Source organism: Pan troglodytes, chromosome 16 (genome assembly GCF_028858775.2).
Source record: "Pan troglodytes isolate AG18354 chromosome 16, NHGRI_mPanTro3-v2.0_pri, whole genome shotgun sequence".
NCBI lineage: Eukaryota > Metazoa > Chordata > Mammalia > Primates > Hominidae > Pan > Pan troglodytes.
The window spans coordinates 42,899,056-42,921,185 of NC_072414.2; the positions used below are offsets into that span (position 1 = coordinate 42,899,056).

Consider the following 22,130-nt stretch of genomic DNA (forward strand, 5'->3'; position numbering starts at 1 on the left):
TACAATTTCAGTTCCACCCGTATGGTTGTGTGACTTGAGATTAGTGGCTTCCACAATCTAAGTCTTAGCATCCTTTTCTACAAAAGGAGACAATTGGATGTGTGGATGGCCTTCAACTTTTCTTCCAGCTCTCACATTCTGTCATTATAAATCTTAGCAAGTCTTATTGTACGATCAGCTTTTCTCTCCAGGCATTTAACTTATGGACATTTGACATTTGTTTCCTTGCTCTATTTTCAATTTTTAGCTTTGAAAAGTGGAAGCTAGAGGAGGAATGATAGGAATTAATGGGAGTCAACAATTTTTGTGCCTGGGTCACAAAATAGGAGGCTCTGGGAGTTGTTCCAGAAAATTCTCTGTCATAATCTGGTCAGTCATAGATTGTCCAGATTGAGAAAAAAACTTTGTCTTTTTCTCAAATTTCTCTCTTTCCCAAGAACTATTCTGTCCTTTTCTCTTGCAACCATTCACCTTATCTCTGAACTCCGGCTGTTCACTGTCCTAGACTAATATACCAATTGATGTGATTGAATGAGAAATATAATAATTACTTCAATAAATAATTGACTACATACTATGTACTAGATAAGCAGCTTTCAATTTTTTTGGTCTCAGGAGCCCCACAACATAGTTAAAAATTATTGAAGATCCTCAAAAGTTTTTGCTTTTGAGTTATATCTACTAATACTTACCGGGTTAGAAAGTAAAAGTGAGAGAATTTTAAGATGTTAATTAATTTTAAAAACAGCAACAATGGGCTGGGTACAGTAGCTCACGCCTGTAATCCCAGCACTTTGGGAGGCCGAGGCGGGTGGTTCACCTGAGGTCCGGAGTTGGAGACCAGCGTGGCCAACATGGGGAAACCCTGTCTCTACTAAAAATACAAAAAATTAGCCGGGCGTTGGTGGTGGGTGTCTATAATCCCAACAACTTGGGAGGCTGAGGCAGCACAATCCCTGGGAGGTGGAGGTTGCAGCGAACTGAGATTGTGCCATTGCACTCCAGCCTGGAAAACAAGAGCAAAACTCCATCTCAAAGAAAAAAAATAATAAATAAATGAAACAGCAACAATAAACCCATTGCATGTTGACATCCTTTTCTATTTTTAAATGAAAAAGTTATATAGTCAGCCCTCAGTATCCTCAGGGGATTGATTCTAGGACCCTCGTGGATATCAAAATTGGTGGATGCTTGAGTCCCTTAATTAGTCTTCTTCATCTGAGGGTTTTTCATCCATGGTGGATTTTGATCCACAGTTGGTTAAATCCTTGGGGATATGGATCATGTGGATATGGAGAGCTGACTGTATATCAAATTCCAAAACAATTAAAGAACGGTGTCACTGTTTTACAACTTTGCAAGTCTCTTTAATGTCAGGATTAATATAAAACATTGTATTGTCATGTCTGGTTCTGCATGTAATCTGTTGATTTGGGGTTTGTATTAGTTTCCTGTGGTTGCTGTTTAACAAATTATCACAAACTTGGTGGCTCAAAACTACAGAAATTTATTCCCTCATAGTTCTGGAGGCCAGAAAGTTCAATACCAGTTTCACTGGGCCAAAGTCAAAGTGTGGGCAGGAAAATGTTACCTCTGGAGGCTCTAGAGAAGCTTCTTCTTCCAGCTTTTGGTAACTGCTGGCACTGCTTGACTTTTAGAGGCATCACACTAATCTCTGCCTTCATCTTCACATCAATTTCACTTCTGTGTTGGGTGGCTAATCTCCCTTCTCTCTTAACAGGATGCTTGAGATAACATCAATAATCCACTCAGGTAATCCATGATAATCTCTTTACCCGAAGATCCTTAACTTCATCTCATCTGTAAAAGTTTTACCACAAGGTAACACAAATTCCAGGGATTAGGACACGGACATCTTTGGAAGTCATTATCAGCCTACCACAAGGTGTTTCTTTTTTGTTGAAGTTTATGAGGAAAACCTGGTCACATACAGAAAGCAGTTAGGGGAAAAGCCCTTTCAAATAATTGTAGATATTCTTCTTAGATCCAACACTAAAAGCAGTAAGTAGTTTTTAAAAAGTTGTTGCAATGTGGAATCTGAAACCATCAGGGAACCTTTTTTACTAGGTTACATTAAAATCATAATTCTATTGAAGCTGTCCTCAAAGGGTTAACAAGAATTCTGGATGGAAATATAGTTATAATTGAGCATTAATCAGGCTGCACTCTGACCCACTTCCTTGTAACCAAAAGTCAGGTTACACTACATAGAGACCATTTGCATTCCCATTGTTCCTATTGACAGAATTTCTGACATTAGGCTTTTTTTTTTTTTTTTTTTTTTTTTTTTTTTGAGATGGAGTCTCTCTCTGTTGCCCAGGCTGGAATGCAGTGATGCAATCTTGGCTCACTGCAACCTCTGCCTCCTGGGTTCAAGCGATTCTCCTGCCTCAGCCTCCCAAATAGCTGGGATTACAGGCACTTGCCACCATGCCTAGCTAATTTTTGTATTTTTAGTATAGACAGGGTTTCACCATGTTGGCCAGGATGATCTCGAACTCCTGACCTCAGGTGATTTGCCCGCCTTGGCCCAAAGTGCTGGGATTACAGGCATGAACCACCGCACCTGGCCCACTCAACTAATTTTTGTGTTTTTGGTAGAGACGGCGTTTCACCATGTTGGCCTCGCTGGCCTCAAACTCCTGACCTCAAGTGATCTGTCTGCCTTGGCACGGACTTCCAAAGTGCTAGGATTACAGATGTGAGCAACCGCGCCTGGCCAGGGCTTTTGTTTAAGATAGATAGGATCTCTGACATTAGAATCATAAAGGGTTTAATAACTGCTTAAGCAGATCCTGAATTCCAGCTGAACAGCTGATGCCAACCAGTTTAAAAATCCCCAGAGAGGAACGGAATCAATATCATCTCCCTGTCCCATGGCTTCACCCTGCACTCTGATCAATCTCTACACTTTGGCCTACTCCCAAACCCTTAAAAACCCTAGCTCCACATTCCTTGGGGAAATGGATTTGAGGTTTCCTCCCTTCTCCTCATCTGGCAGCCCTACAATTAAACCTCTTTCTCTGCTACAACCTGGTGTCTTGGCATATTAACTTGTCACATATTGGGCGAAGGGCCCTATTATGGTTACACTATTTGCTTTAAGTGGATGTTTTGCTGGTACATAATTTTATAACATTGTGCATTGATCATTTGGAAAATATTGGTTCATTGAGTTATGTAGATCTTTCAAATGTTGGCATATTTAATTATACAATATAAAAAATTCATTAACATAATCACCAATTTATCAGAATGGTCTTTATGTATCTGGAAATTATTAAAATTGTAGTAGACAAACATTTTTCAAAATTTTAGTTTTCACTTGAAAGCCTGAATTTATCGGTGGCAACAAATATTGTCAGTTATCTTCCTTGAAGTGTGAAGGAAACCAGACTCTGTCACCCCAAAATATTCCTATTTGACATGAATATTATTTTGAGCTGAAGGCAATTAAGCAGCAGCAAAGGCAGGAAACACTCTCTCTACCCTCCTCCTTTTCTGTTTAAAGGCAGGATACAACTTCCTTTACTGGAGGCAACTCTACCATCTTACTAGCCCAGAGATGGCACCAGAGGAATCTGCACACAAACCTTACTTCATTAGTTTCTTTCCATATATTTTCCTTCCCCAAGATTCCCAACCCTGGAGACTAAAACTGCTTTCCTTTGTCCTGTCATTTCTCTATAAGTTTATTGTATTTTGTTAAAGATGCTATATAAGCCAGTTTTACCTTCTTTGAATTACTCATTTCTAGGTATTGATATGTTATATGCTCCATACATTTTAATAAACTTGCTTGTTTTTTTCACAGGGGACCCAGCCAAGAACTTAGAAGGGTAAGAGAAAAAGATTTTTTTCTTTCCCTACAACTGAAAGACTCACTGTTCATTTTCAAGAAAACTACTGTTTATCGCTTTCAACTAAAAATGGTGTTCCATGAAAAAAAGTGGTTGGTTCAGCTTTCTCTTTTCTTTTTTTGAGACGGAGTCTCACTGTTGCCCAGGCTGGAGTGCAGTGGCGTGATCTAGGCTCACTGCAAGCTCCGCCTCCCAGGTTCACGCCATTCTCCTGTCTCAGCCTCCAGAATCGCTGGGACTACAGGTGCCCGCCACCACGCCCGGCTATTTTTTGTATTTTTGGTAGAGACGGGTTTTGCACCGTGTTAACTAGGATGGTATTGATCTCCTGACCTCGTGATCCCCCCGCCTCGGCCTCCCAAAGTGCTGGCATTACAGGCATGAGCCACTATGCCAGGCCGGTTCAGCTTTCAAGTTAAACAATGATACAAATGCTTTTCCTTGAGAAACTATCTTATCTCAGTTATGCCTCAGAAATTTTTTCTTTTTCTTTTTTTTTTTTTTGAGATGGAGTTTCGCTCTTGTTGCCCAGGTTGAAGTGCAATGGCACGATCTCAGCTCACTGCAACTTCCGCCTCCTGGGTTCAAGTGATTCTCCTGCCTCAGCCTCCCAAGTAGCTGGGATTACAGGCATGTGCCACCACGCCCAGCTAATTTTGCATTTTTAGTAGAGATGGGGTTTCACCACGTTGGCCAGGCTGGTTTTGAACCCCTGACCTCAGGTGATCTGCCCGCCTCAGCCTCCCAAAGTGCTGGGATTATAGGCCTGAGCCACCACACCCGGCCAAAAAAAAAGCCTCAGGATTTAAGAGTTTATACTTTATGAGGTTGTACTTTATGAGTACTTCCCATTTTGTCACAAAAAAAATTTTTTAAAAAGTGCAAAGACTGAGATTTAATAAAATTAAGAATTCTTACTGCTTCATCAAGGATATTCTTAAGTGAAACTGAATTAAAAAAAAATTGAGTGTATTGTTCCAGGATAAACTATGAGATTCAAAGAAGTTGTTCAATACATTATTTCATCACCACTTGTGTTTCTTGTCAAGATTTATGTAAAAGAAGATCTTCAAGAATTAGTTGGTGCTGACACTGGATGGATATAAGCAAAGCAACAAGTCCAGCTACATGAATAATTATGTCCATTTTAAAGGAATTATAATTCTGCAGATGACATAGTAACTCAGTCTTTATGTTTGCAACTAAATTTCTTTCTTTTTTTTGAGACAGTCTTGCTCTGTTGTCCAGGCTGGAGTGCCGTGGCACCATCTCAGCTCATTGTAACCTCTGCCTCCCAGGTTCAAGTGATTCTCCAGCCTCAGCCTCCCGAATAGCTGGGATTACAGGCATGTACCACCATGCCCAGCTAATTTTTTTTTGTATTTTTAGTAGAGACAGGGTTTCACCATATTGGCCAGGTTGGTCTCAAACTCCTGATCTCAAGTTATCCGCCTGCCTTGGCCTCCCAAGATACAGGGATTACAGGCATGAGCCACCTCGCCTGGCCTGCAACTAAATGTCTAATTTGGTGAGTTATTGCATCTTTGGAAAGTAGCACTCCCATTAGTTCTTTTACTGATTATCATCTAGCAGGCATTCATTAGTCTTTTAGCTATTGCATGTCCTTCTCCAATGAATGAAATATAATAATTTCATGTGTAAGATGCTTCAGTAGGTTTTTCATTTTTACTTTGAAAATGGTAATACAAAAGCTTTGGCTTTTATAAAGCATATCATGTCTATGTTGAAAATATTAAATTCCCTTTCTTTTAAATTCTGACTGGTCTGAAAATGATGCCTCACCTTGATTGGCACCATAATAGTATTTGAAAATGTTCTGTTGAATGACATAAAATAAGGCAAGTGATTAACATCTCTAATGCCAAGAGAAAGAAAGAAGCTTTTGTCATACTTTCCTTTGTTATTTATAGTTTCAACCAGATTTCTCCCTTTCCCTGAGTCAGTGAATTCTGATACTGATGTCAGCTTCATCTTTTTCAGCATCTTTACATATGGGAAGGTTAGAAAGCGAATCTTCTAGTATCCCCTTTTTAAGCCAATGGAAGAGCCTAAAATTAAAAAACTATACATAAAACAAAACTTAATTTTAAGATAAAATATTAAATTCCTTTTTTTTTTTTGGAGACAGAGTCTTGCTCTGTCACCCAGGCTGGAGTACAGTGGTGCGATCTTGGCTCATCACTGCAACCTTCGCCTCCTAGGTTCAAGCAATTCTCCTGCCTCAGCCTCCCAAGTAGTTGGGACTACAGGTGTGCCACCATGCCCGGCTAAATTTTTTGTTTTGTTTTTTTTTTTTTGAGATGGAGTCTTGCTCTGTCGCCCACGCTGGAGTGCAGTGGTGAAATCTCGGCTCACTGCAACCTCCGCCTCCCGGGTCCCAGCAATTCTCCTGCCTCAGCCTCCCGAGTAGCTGGGATTATGGGCGCACGCCACCATGCCCCAGCTAATTTCTGTATTTTTTTAGTAGAGCCACAGGTTGGCCAGGCTGGTCTTGATCTCCTGACCTTGTGGTCTGCCCACCTTGGCCTCCCAAAGTGCTGTGATTACAGGTGTGAGCCACCGTGCCCGTCCGAATATTTTGTATTTTTAGTAGAGACGGGGTTTCACCATGTTGGCCAGGTTGGTCTGGAACTCCTGAGCTCAGACAATCTGCCCGCCTTGGCCTCCCAAAGTGCTAGAATTATAGGCATAAACCACCGCGCCCAGACGACAAAATATTAAATTCTAGGCAGGGCGTGGTGGCTCACACCTGTAATCCCAGCACTTTGAGTGGCTGAGGCGGGCAGATCATGAGGTCAGGAGACCGAGGCCATCCTGGCCAATGTGGTGAAACCACATCTCTACTAAAAATACAAAAAATTAGCCGGGTGCGGTGGCACGCACCTGTGATCCCAGCTACTCGGGAGGCTGAGGCAGGAGAACTGCTTGAACCTGGGAGGCGGAGGTTGCGGTGAGCCGAGATCACACGACTGCACTCCATCCTGGGCAACAGAGCGAGACACCATCTCAAAAAATAATAATAAAATAAAAAAATTAAATTCTAAAAGAGTATCCCTTTCTGGCTGGGCGCAGTGGCTCGCGCTTGTAATCCCAGCACTTTGGGAGGCTGAGGTGGGCGGATCACCTGAGGTCAGGAGTTTGAGACCAGCCTGGCCAAAATGGTGAAACTCTGTGTTTACTAAAAATACAAAAATTAGCCGGGCATGGTGGCGGGCGCCTGTAATCCCAGCTACTCGGGAGGCTGAGGCAGGAGAATTGCTTGAACCCAGGGGGAGGAGGCTGCAGTGAACCCAGATCGTGCCACTGCATTCCAGTCTGGGTGACAGAGTGAGACTCTGGAAAAAAAAAATTAAATGAATAAATGAGTATCCCTTTTAGATAAAGTTTAAATATTTTAAAATGTTCTCAATATATTAAAAAGTATTCTTGCGAGACAAGCCAACAAATTGAACTTTTTTCTTATGTTCCCATATAGGTATTAGAACAACTTCAGGATTTCAAAAAAACTCATTTATTAGGTGACAAGGAGGTTACAGAGATTAGAGCAGGTATAACCGAAGATAGCTTGTAAGTGTAGCTGTAGCTGGTGGGCCGGTTGAGGTTCTGGACTTCGCGGTGCAAAATAATTGAAGTCCAAAGTAAAAGCAAGCAAGAGTTTATTGCAAAGCGAAAGTACACCCTCACAGCTGATCAGAGCGGGCTGCTCAAAGGTGAGACAGCATGCACTGACACTGGGGAAACTCCCTTTGTAGGAGTCTCCCAGGATCATTCATGAAGCGGGGAGAACGGGTGCTGCTATTAAGCATGTTCTCTGGTTTTCTGGCGCCATGTGCGCTGCGGTTGTATATGCTAGTACATACATTGCATGTCTTATTAGTATCTTAAATCTTCACCCAGGAGTTTTTTTTTTTTTTTTTTTTACTATTATAATGAGTATAATTCAGCCCAACGACACTGATCATGGGTTTCTGCGCTTGTGAGAGTTTGGGGATTTTCCCTTCTGCTCTCGTACCTCTTTGCTGCAAAATTTTCTAACCAGGAGCCTCGGATGTGGTTTGTACACTATGGGCTGGTTTGTTCTATTTATTTAGCAAGTTTGTTCCCCTTGAAGGGAGGCTATCACCACCTACCTAACCTACCTCCTAGAAACACACTAGGAAGTACTGAGGGCAAATTGCATTAATCTCTGAAAACGCACGTATTTATGCCCTAAACCTACTACCTTAGAAAATTCTAGAAAACACAAGGATACTCCAGGATACATTTTACCAGCTAGTCAATCGTCATCTAGCCTCTTGAAAACTCGTACACTTCCAACAGAATGAGGGTAAAAACGGCAAATAACACGTAAGAAACGTTATCAATATTGTTTTGACTTTGTGAATTCCCTAGAAGGGTCTCAGCGACCCTGAGGTCACCAGACCACATTTCGAGAGCCATTGTACCAGACTCTGTTCTAGATAAAAGCTGGAGCAATCGGAATGAATAAAATACTCTCTCTATGGGGAGCTGTTTACGTAGTGGCAACTGCGACCTGTTCTAAAGTGGAACAGAACCGAGCGCTGTGAGAGGGTGGGACGTGGAGACCTATCCTTGCCCGCCGGGCCAGGGGAGTGGGCTCCAGGAAGATGACCTTTCAACTGCGACCTGCTGAGGAGGAGTCGGCAAGGGGGGCCGCCGACCACTTCTCTTTCCCGCCCACCTCCCCAAATCCCAGGAGAAGAGGGGCGGACGGGAAGCGACAGTGGCCGTGAGTCCCCGGCACGCGACGGGCTCTCAACCTGGCACGCCGAATCCTCAGGACAGCCCCGCTATCACGCAACTACTCGGGTGTCCCAAGAGTCGCCAGGGCCGGAGCCGCGCGCGGCGCCGGGGACTCGCGTGAAACCGCCTGTGGGAAGCGGGCGGGTGGCGCGCGGTCCGGGGACAGTGAGAGGCGGCGGACGGCGCGGGGATGTCCCGAAAAAGGCGCAGCCAGGAAGACGCAACTCATGACGCGGTCTCGGGCTACGCGGAGGCGGCTAGTGGGAAAGGAAGACTCTGGGAGACAGTGCCTAACAGGGCCAGGTCCCCGACGGCTTCCTCAGGAGGACTCACAGTTCTGGGGGATTCCGAAACCGCTACCCCGTCGCGAGAAAGGAGGTCTACTTACGCGCGCAATCTCGACCGAGCGGCCTTTTCCACCCCCGCGGTCTCTTGCGCCCTCTGGTGGCCTCTCGCGAGAACGACACTGAACTTGTTCAGGTGGGACACCAATAAAGATTTCTTATTCAAAAAACAGGAAGTGCCTACGGAGGCCGGGCCGGCAGCGGCGGCCGGGCATGAAGCCGGGCGGCTACGGGATCGCGGGCGGCGGCGGCATCGCGGGCGGCGGCGGCGATGAGCGACATAGTGGAGAAGACGCTGACGGCGCTGCCGGGACTCTTTCTGCAGAACCAGCCCGGTGGTGGGCCCGCGGCCGCCAAGGCGTCCTTCTCCTCGAGGCTGGGCAGCCTTGTCCGCGGCATCACAGCCCTCACCTCCAAGCACGTAGGTGCCCGCCGGCCCGGGAGCTCAGGGACATCGGAGTGAGGCCCCCGCGCCAGGAGGCCCTGGCCGGGCGGCGAGACTCCAGGGCCTCTGGGGTTAGCCCTCCGGCGGGGCTCAGGGGCTGCTGTGTCGGTTCGTCCTTTAGTCTGCCTGGAAGCTTCACTTTCCTGCTGGGACTGACAGCAGGGAAGCCGAGTTTCCACAGTTAGTTCTGACACTGACTCTTTGATCTGGGGCACATCTCTGTAACCTCTGAGCCTCCATGTGTTTTCTCAACGTTGTGGTGGAAAAGTACTGATACATAATTCATAGGTTTTTTGTTTGTTTGTTTTGAGGATTGGGTGAGATGTCAAGCGTGTGAAAATACCTAGTGCGATGGAAGTGTCAGACATTATTTACCTTCCACAAAGTTTTTTTTCCCTACTCCGTTTCCTTCTCTCCCCCGGTGCCTTCAACTGAACAACAGTTCAGATGTCGCATACCTGAAGAGATCCTGTGAGCCTCTTGTTGAATATCTTTGGGGAGCTTGAGGTTCTTGGGTTACAACAACGTGTTGGGCAAAGAAAAAGCACAGTTCTCTCAAAATGTAAAATTTGCTAAGTCTCTGCCTCAAGTGGGCTTTGAAAATGAGCAGTTATAAAAATTCTTAAGCTTTTAAAATTTTTAAATTTTTATTGACGGAGTCTCGCTCTGTCGCCCAGGCTGGAGTGCAATGGTGCGATCTCGATCTCGGCTCGCTGGAGCCTTAAGGTTTTAAAACTTTTAATTTTTTTTTTTTGAGACGGAGTCTTGCTCTGTCGCGCAGGCTGGAGTGCAGTGGCGCGATCTGGGCTCGCTACAAGCTCCGCCTTCGGGTTCACGCCATTCTCCTGCCTCAGCTTCCCGAGTAGCTGGGACTACAAGTGCCCGCCACTGCCTGGCTAATTTTTTGTACTTTTCGTAGAGACGGGGTTTCACCGTGTTAGCGAGGATGGTCTCGATCTCCTGACCTCGCGATACGCCCGCCTTGGCGTCCCAAAGTGTTGGGATTACATGCGTGAGCTACCCTGCCCGGCCTTAAAATTTTAAAATTTTTAATGATGGAGTCTCGCTCTGTCGCCCAGGCTGGAGTGCGATGGTGCGATCTTGGCTCACTGGAGCGTCTGCCTCCCGGGTTCAAGCGATTCTCCTGCCTCAGCCTCCCAAGTAGCTGGGATTATAGGCGTACGCCACTACGCCCGGCTAATTTTTGTATTTTTAGTAGAGACAGGATTTCACCATGTTGGGCAGGCTGGTCTTGAACTGACCTCAAGTGTTCGCCCGCTTCGGCCTCCCAAAGTGCTGGGATTACAGGCATGAGCCACCGCGCCGGGTCGCCACAGGCGCTCGATGGTTGCACGGATTGTGTAGTATACCGATTCACAGCTACAAGGAGTTTATATCTTAAAAAGAGCACGTGTTAATGTCATTATTTGTTCAACAGATGTTTATGGAACAAGGTTATGTGTTAGACACAGGAAAATAGAATTAAACACATTCCCTTTTCCCAAGGAATTAGTCATTCGTTTTGGGCTTAAGACAAGTATAAGCATGACTACAATGCAATATAAGTGCTAAAAGAGAAGGAAAGACAGAAAAGAAAGTGCTCTGAAGGTTTAAAAAAAATCATTTTTTGGCAGCTCTAATAAGTTGATGCTATCCGGAGAGAACCTGCTTCACATTCCAGAATCATTACTTGTGGGCTTGTCTTGTTTTGTTTTGTTTTTGAGATGGAGTCTCACTCTGTCGCCCAGGCTGGAATGCAGTGGTGCAATCTTGGCTCACTGCAACCTCTGCTTCCTGGGTTCAAGTGATTCTTCTGCCTCAGCCTCCCTGGTAGCTGGGATTACAGGCACACGTCACCATACCCGGCTAATTTTTATATTTTTAGTAGAGACAGGGTTTCGCCATGTTGGCCAGGCTGGTCTTGAACTCCTGACCTCAGGTAATACACCCGCCTTGGCCTTGGCCTCCCAAAGTGCTGGGATTACAGGCGTGAGCCACCACGCCTGGCCATTTGTGGCCTTAATAATGTTGTTTTTCTTAAGGTTTTTGTCCTTTGCTAATTTTTAAGGGATCCTCAATAAAATTTTTTAAAAAGTTATTTTTGGTCTTAAATAGCAGTTTGAAACTGTAGATAGGCATCCACGTGTATCAGTACGTCACTAGTGGCTTTTGAATAGCCATCTGATGAACATGTAATTCAGTGTGTAATTTAAAGGTAGCATGATATTAGCCAAAAAAAAATGGGGCCAATTTTTTAAGTGCTTAGGGAGATAACATACAATGCAGACAGTAGGAGTGATCACATTGGTATGTGTCTGAGATAGGAAGTTATGGAAAGGATTTGGGGAATGAGGAAAAGACAGGGAAGAAGAATGTAGTTTAAGGGAAAAAGACCTATTTCTGTTTCTGCTTTCTTACCCTGTTTCTTAATTCCATGAAGACTTTTTACTTCTAAGGGGAAGATGTGAGATGAGACTCTTTTCTTGGGCCAATACATGGAGAATTTCTACTCTCTCTCCACCTTTAATTTTTTTTTTTTTTTTTTTTTTTTTTAGATGGAGTCTTGCTCTGTTGCCCAGGCTGGAGTGCAGTGGTATGATCTCGGCTCACTGCAACATTCACCTCCTGGGTTCAAGCGATTCTCCTGCCCCTGCCTCAGCCTCTCGAGTATCTGGGATGACAGGACGCCCAGCTAATGTTTGCATTTTTAGTAGGGATGGGGTTTTGCCATGTTGGCCAGGCTGGTCTCAAACTGCTGACCTCAAGTGATTCACTCGCCTTGGCCTCCCAAAGTGCTGGGATTACAGGCATGAGCTGCTGTGCCCGGCTTCCACCTTTAGTTTTTAAAAAAAACATTTTCTGCTATTCTACCATTAAGGGGAAGTAACTGAGTAAAGAAAAGAGGAAGGATGGGTTAGCCTGGAAATATTTATTCTCTCCAGGGATGGTTCTGAGGTTTGGAGAAATGCCTTTAGATAGATCGTAAGCACATAATATTTGTAACTCTCCTTTAAAATAATGTTTCTTTTAAATTAAAAGTATTGTAAATTATATTTTTCCCTTTAGATAAATGCTGTTACAGTTTTAAAAGACAGTTAATCAAGCATTTAAATACTTTCATTTTCTCAGGAAGAAGAAAAATTAATCCAGCAGGAACTGAGTAGTCTGAAAGCGACTGTTTCTGCTCCTACTACAACACTGGTAGGTTTGCATAGTCAGTGCCAACACATTTGAATTTGAAATCTAGTCTACTGTGGACTCAATAGTGGCATCTAACTGATGATCGGTTGCTAAAATTTGATTTATCATAGTCAAAATGAATTACAGATGGTAGCAACTCAGATGTTAACTTTAGCCTTTTATTGTTGACTGGTTTGCACCAGAACAAGTTTTGCCTATGTGAAGTCAGGGCTAATGTGATGATGATTACATAAATGTGGAGATACTCTTGGGACCCTAGTGCTGATCTGATGTTTTTAATGTTATGCATTTGGAAAAGGTTGGGATTTCAACATGATATTTTCAGACCTGAATTAGTATATTGTAGGTATATCTAATTTTATTATTTAAGACCTAGTTGTTTTTAAAGTTTGTTCTACATAATTTGATTTTTCAAACAATATTCAGCAACTATTTAATGAATGGTCATTCATTATTATGCAGGCCACTGTGGGGCTGTCCCAGCATAGCTAGATTAAAACTCAGTTTGATTTTTTTTTTTTTTTTTTGAGACGGAGTCTCGCTGTGTTGCCCAAGCTGGAGTGCAGTGGCGTGGCGTGATCTCAGCTCACTGCAACCCCTGCCTCCTGGATTCAACCGATTCTCCTGCCTCAGCCTCCTGATTAACTGGGACTACAGGTGCCCGCCACCATGCCTGGCTAATTTTTGTATTTTTAGTAGAGTTGGGGTTTTCATCATGTTGACCAGGCTAGTCTCGAACTCCTGACCTCAAGCGATCCACCCACCTCAGCCTCCTAAATCAAAGTACTAGGATTACAGGTGTGAGCCACCGTGCCTGGCCTGATTTTTTTTTAAATGAGATTTTGTTTCAAGCAACATATCTTCAGCAAATATTTGGTGAGTGTCTTCAGTATATAAGCCACTGTGGGAATGTTTTCCCTCCCCACCAGTAAAAATATCAGGACGATCATTTTGCATAAGCACATGATTGTGAATTTGAATAACACTTGTAAAGTCTGAGAGAATGAATATATTTTCTTCTGTGGTCATAATAATAGTATGTGGCAAATAAAACTGAAAATATGATCTGATATATCCGTGTGTATATATGTATATGTATGTTTGTGTGTATACATGTATGTGTGTCTGTGGCTATGGATAAAATAATTATGCTTCATAGTACTAGATAGAAACGTTAAACAGAAATGGTTTTTGTTTGTTAGATTTCCATTTTTTATGATTGGCATCAGTATATAATTTTCCTTGTTCCAAGGCAGAAACCTGAAGTTGGGCAGAACTAAGATAAATAGGTAGAAATTAGGAAGGCAGAGTTTGAAAGGAAGGTTTTATAACACTATGGCCATCCAACTCTGTGTATATCTTACAGAGTAGTCTGTCCCAGAGCTGTTCAGGTAAAGGTTGGCTGTCAGAGAAATTGTAAAGAGAATTCTTGCATTGGGGAATGCACTTTCATCTCTAAAAATAAATGCATGAGATGTAATCTCACTTAGATAAAGTTCATAATGACTTTTGAAAAACTCTGAGATAAAATGTTACAAATCTAGGGTTGAAACTTAATGGCTTAAATGAACCCTTTAACTCCTAATTAATGTAGAAGTCTGAAGAGGGACTTCCAGTATTTTTTGTTTATCTTTTGTTTGTTTTCTCAGTATTTTGTAGCTTTTTTGGGGGCGGCAGGGTGGGAGGATGGAGTCTTGCTCTGTTGCCTAGGCTGGAGTGCAACTGCGTGATCTTGGCTCACTGCAACCTCTGCCTCTCGGGTTCAAGTGATTCTCCTGCCTCAGCCTCCCAAGTGGCTGGGATTAATTATAGGCGCAGGTCCCCACGCCTGGCTAATTTTTGTATTTTTTTAATAGAGATGGGGTTTCACCATGTTGGTCAGGCTGGTCTCGAACTCCTGACCTCAGGTGATCTGCCCTCCTTGGCCTCCCAAAGTGCTGGGATTACAGGAGTGAGTCACTGTGCCCAGCTAGTGTTTTGTAGTCTTAATTAATGTGTTAATGAATTAACTTTTACTGCTTTAAGCACAAGTGACCTGAGTTAAATCTCATTCCCTTAAGATTTTCCTATGGTTTCTCTTTAAATTCTTTATATTTACATTAAACATTATTATCCTTGCTTTCAAATATTCAATTTTACTGTTTCCTAAACATTTTGTGATTTAATAATCCTGTAATATGCTAACCCTAGTTAATTTTGACATATTAAAATAGTCTATGTGGCCGGGTGTGGTGGCTCACACCTGTAATCCTGGCAATTTGTGGGGCTGAGGTGGGTGGATCATTTGAGGTCAAGAGTTTGAGACCAGCCTGGCCAACATGGTGAAACCCCATCTCTACTAAATATACAAAAATTAGCTGGGCGTGGTGGCGTGCGCCTGTGGTCCTGGCTACTCGAGAGGCTGAAGCATGAGAATCGCTTGAACGTGGTAGGTGGAGGCTGCGGTGAGCCGAGATCTTGCCACTGTACTCCAGCCTGGGTGACAGAGCGAGACTCTGTCTCAAAAAAAAAAAAAAAAAAAGTCTATGAGCTTTTAGTTATTTTGAAACACATTTTATTTATATATTTTACTCCTGATTAAGAGTTTCCATAAATATTGAGAATGCAAATATCTTAGTGATAAAACAAATTTTTTAGCATCTCTTAAAAATTTTTGGCTTGCATTGAAGATATTAAAGACCCCATTAGAAAACTAAATATTATTACAATAGCTATGCCATTAATGAAATCATGCCCCTCAGTTTATAATTGTGAGTTATTAAAAAAGAGTGCCTATAAAGCAAACTATTCCATATTGTACTTAGCACAATAATTCTGAAGAAAATCTAGGTGCAATTTGGTTTTCCAATGTGAAAAATATTTTTGTTACAGAAATTATTACCAACTTGTGGGAATTTTATGGATGTTTTCATTTGACAAAGTCTACTAAAATTATGTGCTGTATTTTAGAAGCCAAGTAAAATGACCATGATGAAATTTGTGTGAAGACCCCATGTATCACATTATAACCAAATTTTTCACTAGGGACACATAGAAACAGCTACAGTTGATTTATTTTATAGTAGTGCCACTAACAAAATAGTGAAATAATTTTACTAAAAGTAATACTGTTGGTAAGTAAGATCGGGAGCAATTTTTATTTATAAAGTCTGATATTGGGTGATTAATTTGTAATATATATGTTATTTCTTCAGCGCCAGGATTAAAGGATTCTCCTTTTAAATTATGAGAACATAGTTAAAACAATCTAAATATTCTGTTTATTTATACAGCTACTGGATATTTTGCTTTTCAGAAAATGATGAAGGAATGTATGGTGAGACTTATATATTGTGAAATGCTTGGATATGATGCTTCCTTTGGCTATATTCATGCAATCAAGTTAGCCCAACAAGGAAACCTCTTAGAAAAAAGAGTAGGTATGTATGTGTTTTAAGACTTTGATGCTTTCATGTTGTCCTTGAAGTTCCATCTGTTATACAAAATGAATGATGGCAGGTATATAGTATGTTTTTAGAATACTGTATTTTAATTTCTAAAACTTTAAAAGATCACACTTCAGAAAGTCAAAGCCATTTATAGGAAATCAGTTTTCCTGATTCATAGTATTTTGGAGTTAAAGAGAAGACTAAAAATTACTTGCTCTTGTGATGGCGGTTAGATGACTATATATGTCAGAACTCATTGAACCATACAATTAAATATTTTTTGTATATAAATTATATGTCTATAAAGCTGACTTTTTTGTATATAAATTATATGTCTATAAAGAGCTCTTTTTTTTGTTGTTGTTGAGACAGAGTCTCTCTATGTTGCCCAGGCTAGAGTGCAGTGGCGGGATCTCTGCTCACTGCAACCTCTGCCTCCAGGTTCAAGTGATCCTCCTATCTCAGCCCCCTGAGTAGCTGGGACTAAGCTGTGTGCCACCATGCCTGGCTAATTTTTGTGTTTTGTTTTTGTAGAGATGGGGTTTCACTATGTTGCATAGGCTGGTCTTGAACTCCTGGGCTCAAGTGATCCACACGCCTTGGCCTCCCAAAGCGCTGGGATTACAGGTGTGAACCACTGCGCCTGGTCAATAGAGCTGATATTAAGAAGTCTGTTTAACCTTATTAGTTTAATGGTCAGAAATGCTTCTTTATAGAATAAAACTGAAATTTATTAAAGTAATTTTAAATATCTTGTTCTTAGCTTCTCAAATGTTAGCTATGAGGATTAGCAGTGTCTTAAAAAAATTTTGTCTCTATAGTCAACCTTTAGGGCTGTTAGGAAAAATTCTTTTAAGCAATTAAATATTCTATTCATAAATGTTCTACTTTATATCAGAATCTCAAGAAGGAAGTATTTTAGAATAGTAAAGGTTAGAACACATTCTTTATTCAGAGAAGTTGATAATGTCATGTCGTTAAGGACTAGCATTATTCATAAGTTATATTGCTCTGTGCTATCAGATGACGGGGTGGAGGTGACAGATGTCTTGGTAAACATTCTGAGACTGAGTGCACACAATATTCCACTTGTGGAACCCCACTCCGCCCAAAACACACTTAGATCTTTTAAACTTGTTATATTCTTTCCTCCAAGTAGAATGTCCTTTAGCATTCTCTTTCTCTCTTTCCATATTCCAAATCAAATTTTATTTCTCCTGTGATCACTCAGGTGGCTCCTACCATCTGTTACCTTTTGTTATCTTTTCATATATTAATGTCTTAGCTCCTGAACTAATTTTAAGATCCCTAAAGGCAGGAATTTCTTTTTCGAGGCTTCAAATTAGTTTTTATTAGTAATTTGCTTTTCTTAAAACTTTGATTTTTCTTAAATATTATACAAATATGGAATGTCAGCTCTTCCAGTCATATTCACGATTTTCAGTTGTCATCCCAAACCTTGAAAATTCACCTGTCAGAATTTTCATATGTTAAAGTCTTTCTAATGGTGTTGCTCTTTTTAGCTTCTGAAAGATTGTATTTGTAGTTTTTTTCTCTTCTTTGGTTTGGTTTTGATCAAAGAAGGAAAACATCAAAAAGGAAATTTCAACCATTGTTGAGCATTTTGAGAAAAGTGAAAACCAACTTCATCCTTTTCGTTTCTAAGGAAAAATGTGTTAGATGTGAATACATTTGGAAATGTTTACAATTTAGTCATAACAAGAGTCATTGATGGCAGATTTTAGGCAAAAGTCTGGTATTTCTTTGCCTCCCTCCCATCTTATCTTTTCATCTCATTTCTTTTACTTTTCTGCTTCTCAATTTCTTTGCTTTCTAATCTTTCTCTTCAACTTTGGGCCATTTTCTCTTATTCCCTTTACATATTAGCTTTCAGCAGTTGAGATAACATTGATACCCTTCTTAGAGGTATCTATTTTGTTAAAGACTCTGGAAGACAGATCCAAATAAATTAGCCTTCAATAGTGAAATTTTGTCTTGAGTAGGAAAAATATTTATGAACGGAAAGTCTTCTTAGGGATTGTCTGTTTATAAAATTTATTCAGTATTCATGGAATTGATAAGATGAGTGCCCACTGTATGCCAGATACTGCAGTTAAACTTACAGATGAATAACTTACATTGCTTATTCATACTTACAGATGAATAACTTACATTTTGAGGATCCCTGCAATGACAAGGGAAAGGACCGAAACAAACAGAAATTAATAGTTACAGTACAGGCTGGGTACAGTGGCTCATGCATGTAATCCCAGCACTTTGGGAGGCTGAGGCAGGCGGATTGCTTGAGCTCAGAAGTTGGAGACCAGCCAGGGCAACATAGTGAAATCCCATCTCTACAAAAAATACAAAAATTAGCCAGGCATGGTGGTGTGCACCTGTAGTCCCAGCTACTTGGGAGGTTGAGGTGGGAGGATGGCTTGTGCCCAGGAGGCAGAGGTTGCAGTGAGCTGAGATTGTGCCACTGCACTCCAGCCTGGGCAGCAGAGCCAGAGCATGTCTCAAAAGAAAAAAAAAAGTTATAGTATAATGTTGTAATTGCCTTCATGAAGGCATGAACCATGTGTTGTGCTGATATAATCAGGCATACAAATGACCATGGGAACCTTTGTTTCCCTGGTCTCAGACTTTGAAGAGGAGAATATGCTGATTAGATTTTGTCTGAGAGTTCTGAAATGAAACTACCTGGGAACCTGTTTAAATATTGCATGGGTAGAATTTAGTACTTTGCTTTGGTCCTGCCATTTTTGTTTTGGCTTCCTTTGGCATGAAATGGGCCTTAGTCCTGCTCTTTCTTGTTACTTGGCTGGCTTCCATGTTAGCATAGGCAGGAAATTTTGAAAACAATAGATAGTTATTAAATATTAGATAGTTGATGGTAGAATTATTTTGTCCAACTGTTGCTACATTTTGCTTCTTAGACTTACATATAATTTAAACAATTTTCAATTTTATTTTTAAAATATGTAAAGCATTATGGCTCACTTTCATCTCTAGCCCCACTACCCAGTCTTCCCTTTACCCTCATAGGGAACTATTTTCATTAGTTTCTGATTAATCTTTCCATTGTTTTATTTTGAAAAAGCAAGCAAAAGTTTGTGCACACATTCACTCTCTTTTATATAAAAGGCAGCATGTTATCTATACTATCTCTTACTTGAAAGATAGCATACTATATAGATTATTCTATACCTTGTTTTGACATCTTTATACTTTTATACAGTTGCATAATTTTTATTGGGTGGATGTACCATAGTTTTTTCAACCACATCCCTTTTGGTGGACATATGGCTTATTTTTGATTTTTTTTTGTTGTTGTTGTTCTCATAAATAATGTTGTAATTTGGCTGGGCATGGTGGCTCATGCCTGTAATCCCAGCACTTTGAGAGGCCGAGGTGGGCGGATCACCTGAGGTCAAGAGTTCGAGACCAGCTTGGCAAACATGGCAAAACCCTGTCTCTACTAAAAATACAAAAAATTAGCCAGGCATGGTGGTGGGTGCCTGTAGTCCCAGCTACTAGGGAGGCTGAGGCATGAGAATCGCTTGAACCTGGGAGGTGGAGGTTGCAGTGAGCCAAGATCACGCCACTGCACTCCAGCCTGGGTAACAGAGTGAGACCCTGTCTCAAAAAAATAAATAAATAATGTGGCCAGGCACGGTGGCTCACACCTGTAATCCCAGCACTTTGGGAGGCTGAGGTGGGCAGATCACTTGAGGTCAGGAGTATGAAACCAGCCTGACCAACATGGAGAAACCCTGTCTCTACTAAAAATACAGAATTAGCTGGGCGTGGTGGTGCAGGCCTGTAATCCCAGCTGCTTGGAAGGCTGAGGCAGGAGAATCACTTGAACCTGGGAGGCGGAGGTTGCGGTGAGCTGAGATCGCACCATTGCACTCCAGCCTGGGCTACAAGAGCGAAACTCCATCTCAAAAAATAAATAAATAAATAAATAAATAAATAAATAAATAAGTAAATAATGCTGTAATTAATAACCTTTTATATGTATCATTTTATAGTTATGGATGCTTATATTAAAGGGGATCTCAGAGTTATTTTTATTGAGACTCACGATCTTTAGGAAAATATTTTCTTGCCAATTAGAGGGACGTGTATCTGCAGGCATCAGATGTTTTTAATGTATATTATTGAGTGGTAATCATTTTTTAAAGATATAATTTATGGGGCTGGGCACGGTGGCTAATGTCTGTAATGCCAACACTGTGAGAGGCTTAGGTGGGCAGATCACTTGAAGTCAGGAGTTCGAGACCAGCCTGGCCAGCATGGTGAAACCCCATCTCTACTAAGAATACAAAAATTAGCCTTGTGTGGTGGTACATGCCTGTGTTCCCAGCTACTTGGGAGGCTGGGGTCAGAGGATTGCTTGAACCTGGGAGGCGGAGATTGTGGTAAGCTGAGATTGTGCCACTGCACTCCAGCCTAGGCAACACAGCGATAATATGTCTCAAAAAAAAAAAAAAAAGATAAAATTTATGCCTTCTTTTTCTTTTTTTTTTTGAGACGGAGTCTCGCTCTTTCGCCCAGGCCAGAGTGCAGTGGCACTATCTCGGCTCACTGCAAGCTCTGCCTCCCAGGTTCACGCCATTCTCCTGCCTCAGCCTGCCGAGTAGCTGGGACTACAGGCGCCTGCCACCGCGCCTAGCTAATTTTTTGTATTTTTAGTAGAGACGGGGTTTCACCGTGTTAGCCAGGATGGTCTCGATCTCCTGACCTCGTGATCTGCCCGCCTCAGCCTCCCAAAGTGCTAGGATTACAGGCGTAAGACATCGTGCCTGGCCTTCTTTTTTTTTTTTTTGAGACAGAGTCTCTGTCCCCTAGGCTGGAGTATGGTGGCGCCACCTCGGTTCACTGCAACCTCCGTCTCCTGGGTTCAAGTGATTCTCCTGCCTAAGCCTCTCGAGTAGCTGAGACTACAGGTGCGTGCCACCGTGCCCGGCTAATTTTTTGGTAGGGACGGGGTTTCACCGTGTTAGCCAGGATGGTCTGGAAATCCTGACCTCATGATCCACCCGCCTTGGCCTCCCAAAGTGCTGGGATTACAGGCATGAGCCACTGCACCCGGCCATTTTATGCCTTCTATATGTCTTCACTCTGGTACTGTTGTCTCATCCACTCCTGAATTTTAAGGCCTGCTTTGGTGCTTTCTCTGATGCAGAATGTCTTTTTATTTGTATTTTCTTCTGAGATGGAGTTTCGCTGTTGCATCCCAAGCTAGAGTGCAATGGCACGATCTCGGCTTACTGCAATCTCTACCTCCCAGGTTCAAGCGATTTTCCTGCCTCAGCCTCCCGAGTAACTGGGATTACAGGTGCCCGCCTGCCATCACACCCGGCTAATTTTTTTATTTTTGGTAGAAACAGGGTTTTGCCATGTTGGCCAGGCTGGTCTCGAACTCCTGATCTCAGGTAATCCACCCACCTTGGCCTCCCAAAGTGCTGGGATTACGGGCATGAGCCACCGTGCCCAGCCAGAATGCCTTATTATTTTTTTTTATGAGTATCATTGAATAAATACATTTTTTAAAGTTATTATTTTCTTTTTAGAGATAGGGTCTTGCTACGTTAGCCAGGCTGGTCTCAAACTTCTGGCCTCAAGCAGTCCTCCCACCTTGGCCCCCCAACATGCTGGAATTATAGGCATGAATAAATAAACTTCAGTGCTCATAAAGTTAGGTGTTAAGTGCTTTATCTTCTGAGATAGTATTTATCTTCATTTTACCTTTTCTTTTTTTTTTTTTGAGACAGAGTCTTGTTCTGTCACCCAGGCTGGAGTGCAGTGGCGTGATCTTGGTTCACTGCAACCTTTGCCTCCTGGGTTCAAACGATTCTCATGCCTCAGCCTCCCAAGTAGCTGGGATTACAGGAGAGTGCCACCACGTCTGTCTAATTTTTGTGTTCTTAATAGAGATGAGGTTTCTCACCGTGTTGGCCAGGCTGGTTTCAAACTCCTGACTTCGAGTGATCCTCCTGCCTCAGCCTCCCAAAGTGCCTGGCCATTTATCTTCATT

At 42.2% G+C, this 22,130-nt stretch overlaps 1 protein-coding gene and 1 long non-coding RNA gene across 10 annotated transcripts in view; one reads left to right on the top strand and one right to left on the bottom strand.

Moving 5' to 3' along the window:
• LOC107968623 (uncharacterized) overlaps nucleotides 1–9,134 on the bottom strand; it is a 47,798-nt gene extending 38,664 nt beyond the window's left edge. The window contains exons 1-2 of one of the 3 annotated variants that reach the window (XR_001709950.4): nucleotides 9,055–9,113; nucleotides 1,592–1,821 (exon numbers count right to left, since the gene is read on the bottom strand). This is a non-coding gene — a long non-coding RNA (uncharacterized LOC107968623). Of the gene's footprint in view, nucleotides 1–1,591; nucleotides 1,822–9,054 lie in introns of all 3 variants that reach the window. The other 2 variants (XR_010151697.1, XR_010151698.1) reach the window with 2 other exon arrangements.
• AP4E1 (adaptor related protein complex 4 subunit epsilon 1) overlaps nucleotides 8,477–22,130 on the top strand; it is a 98,272-nt gene continuing 84,618 nt past the window's right edge. For 3 of the 7 annotated variants that reach the window (XR_010151687.1, XM_001169245.6, XM_054667532.2), the window contains exons 1-3: nucleotides 9,176–9,431; nucleotides 12,585–12,656; nucleotides 15,952–16,075. Coding sequence is in view for 4 of the 7 variants with exons in the window: in XM_001169245.6 (XP_001169245.1) it covers nucleotides 9,282–9,431; nucleotides 12,585–12,656; nucleotides 15,952–16,075 (346 nt within the window). In the remaining 3 variants the exon portion in view is untranslated. Of the gene's footprint in view, nucleotides 9,147–9,175; nucleotides 9,432–12,584; nucleotides 12,657–15,928; nucleotides 16,076–16,618; nucleotides 16,712–20,921; nucleotides 21,040–22,130 lie in introns of those variants that run through there. The other 4 variants (XM_009429123.5, XM_063794948.1, XM_054667534.2 and 1 more) reach the window with 4 other exon arrangements.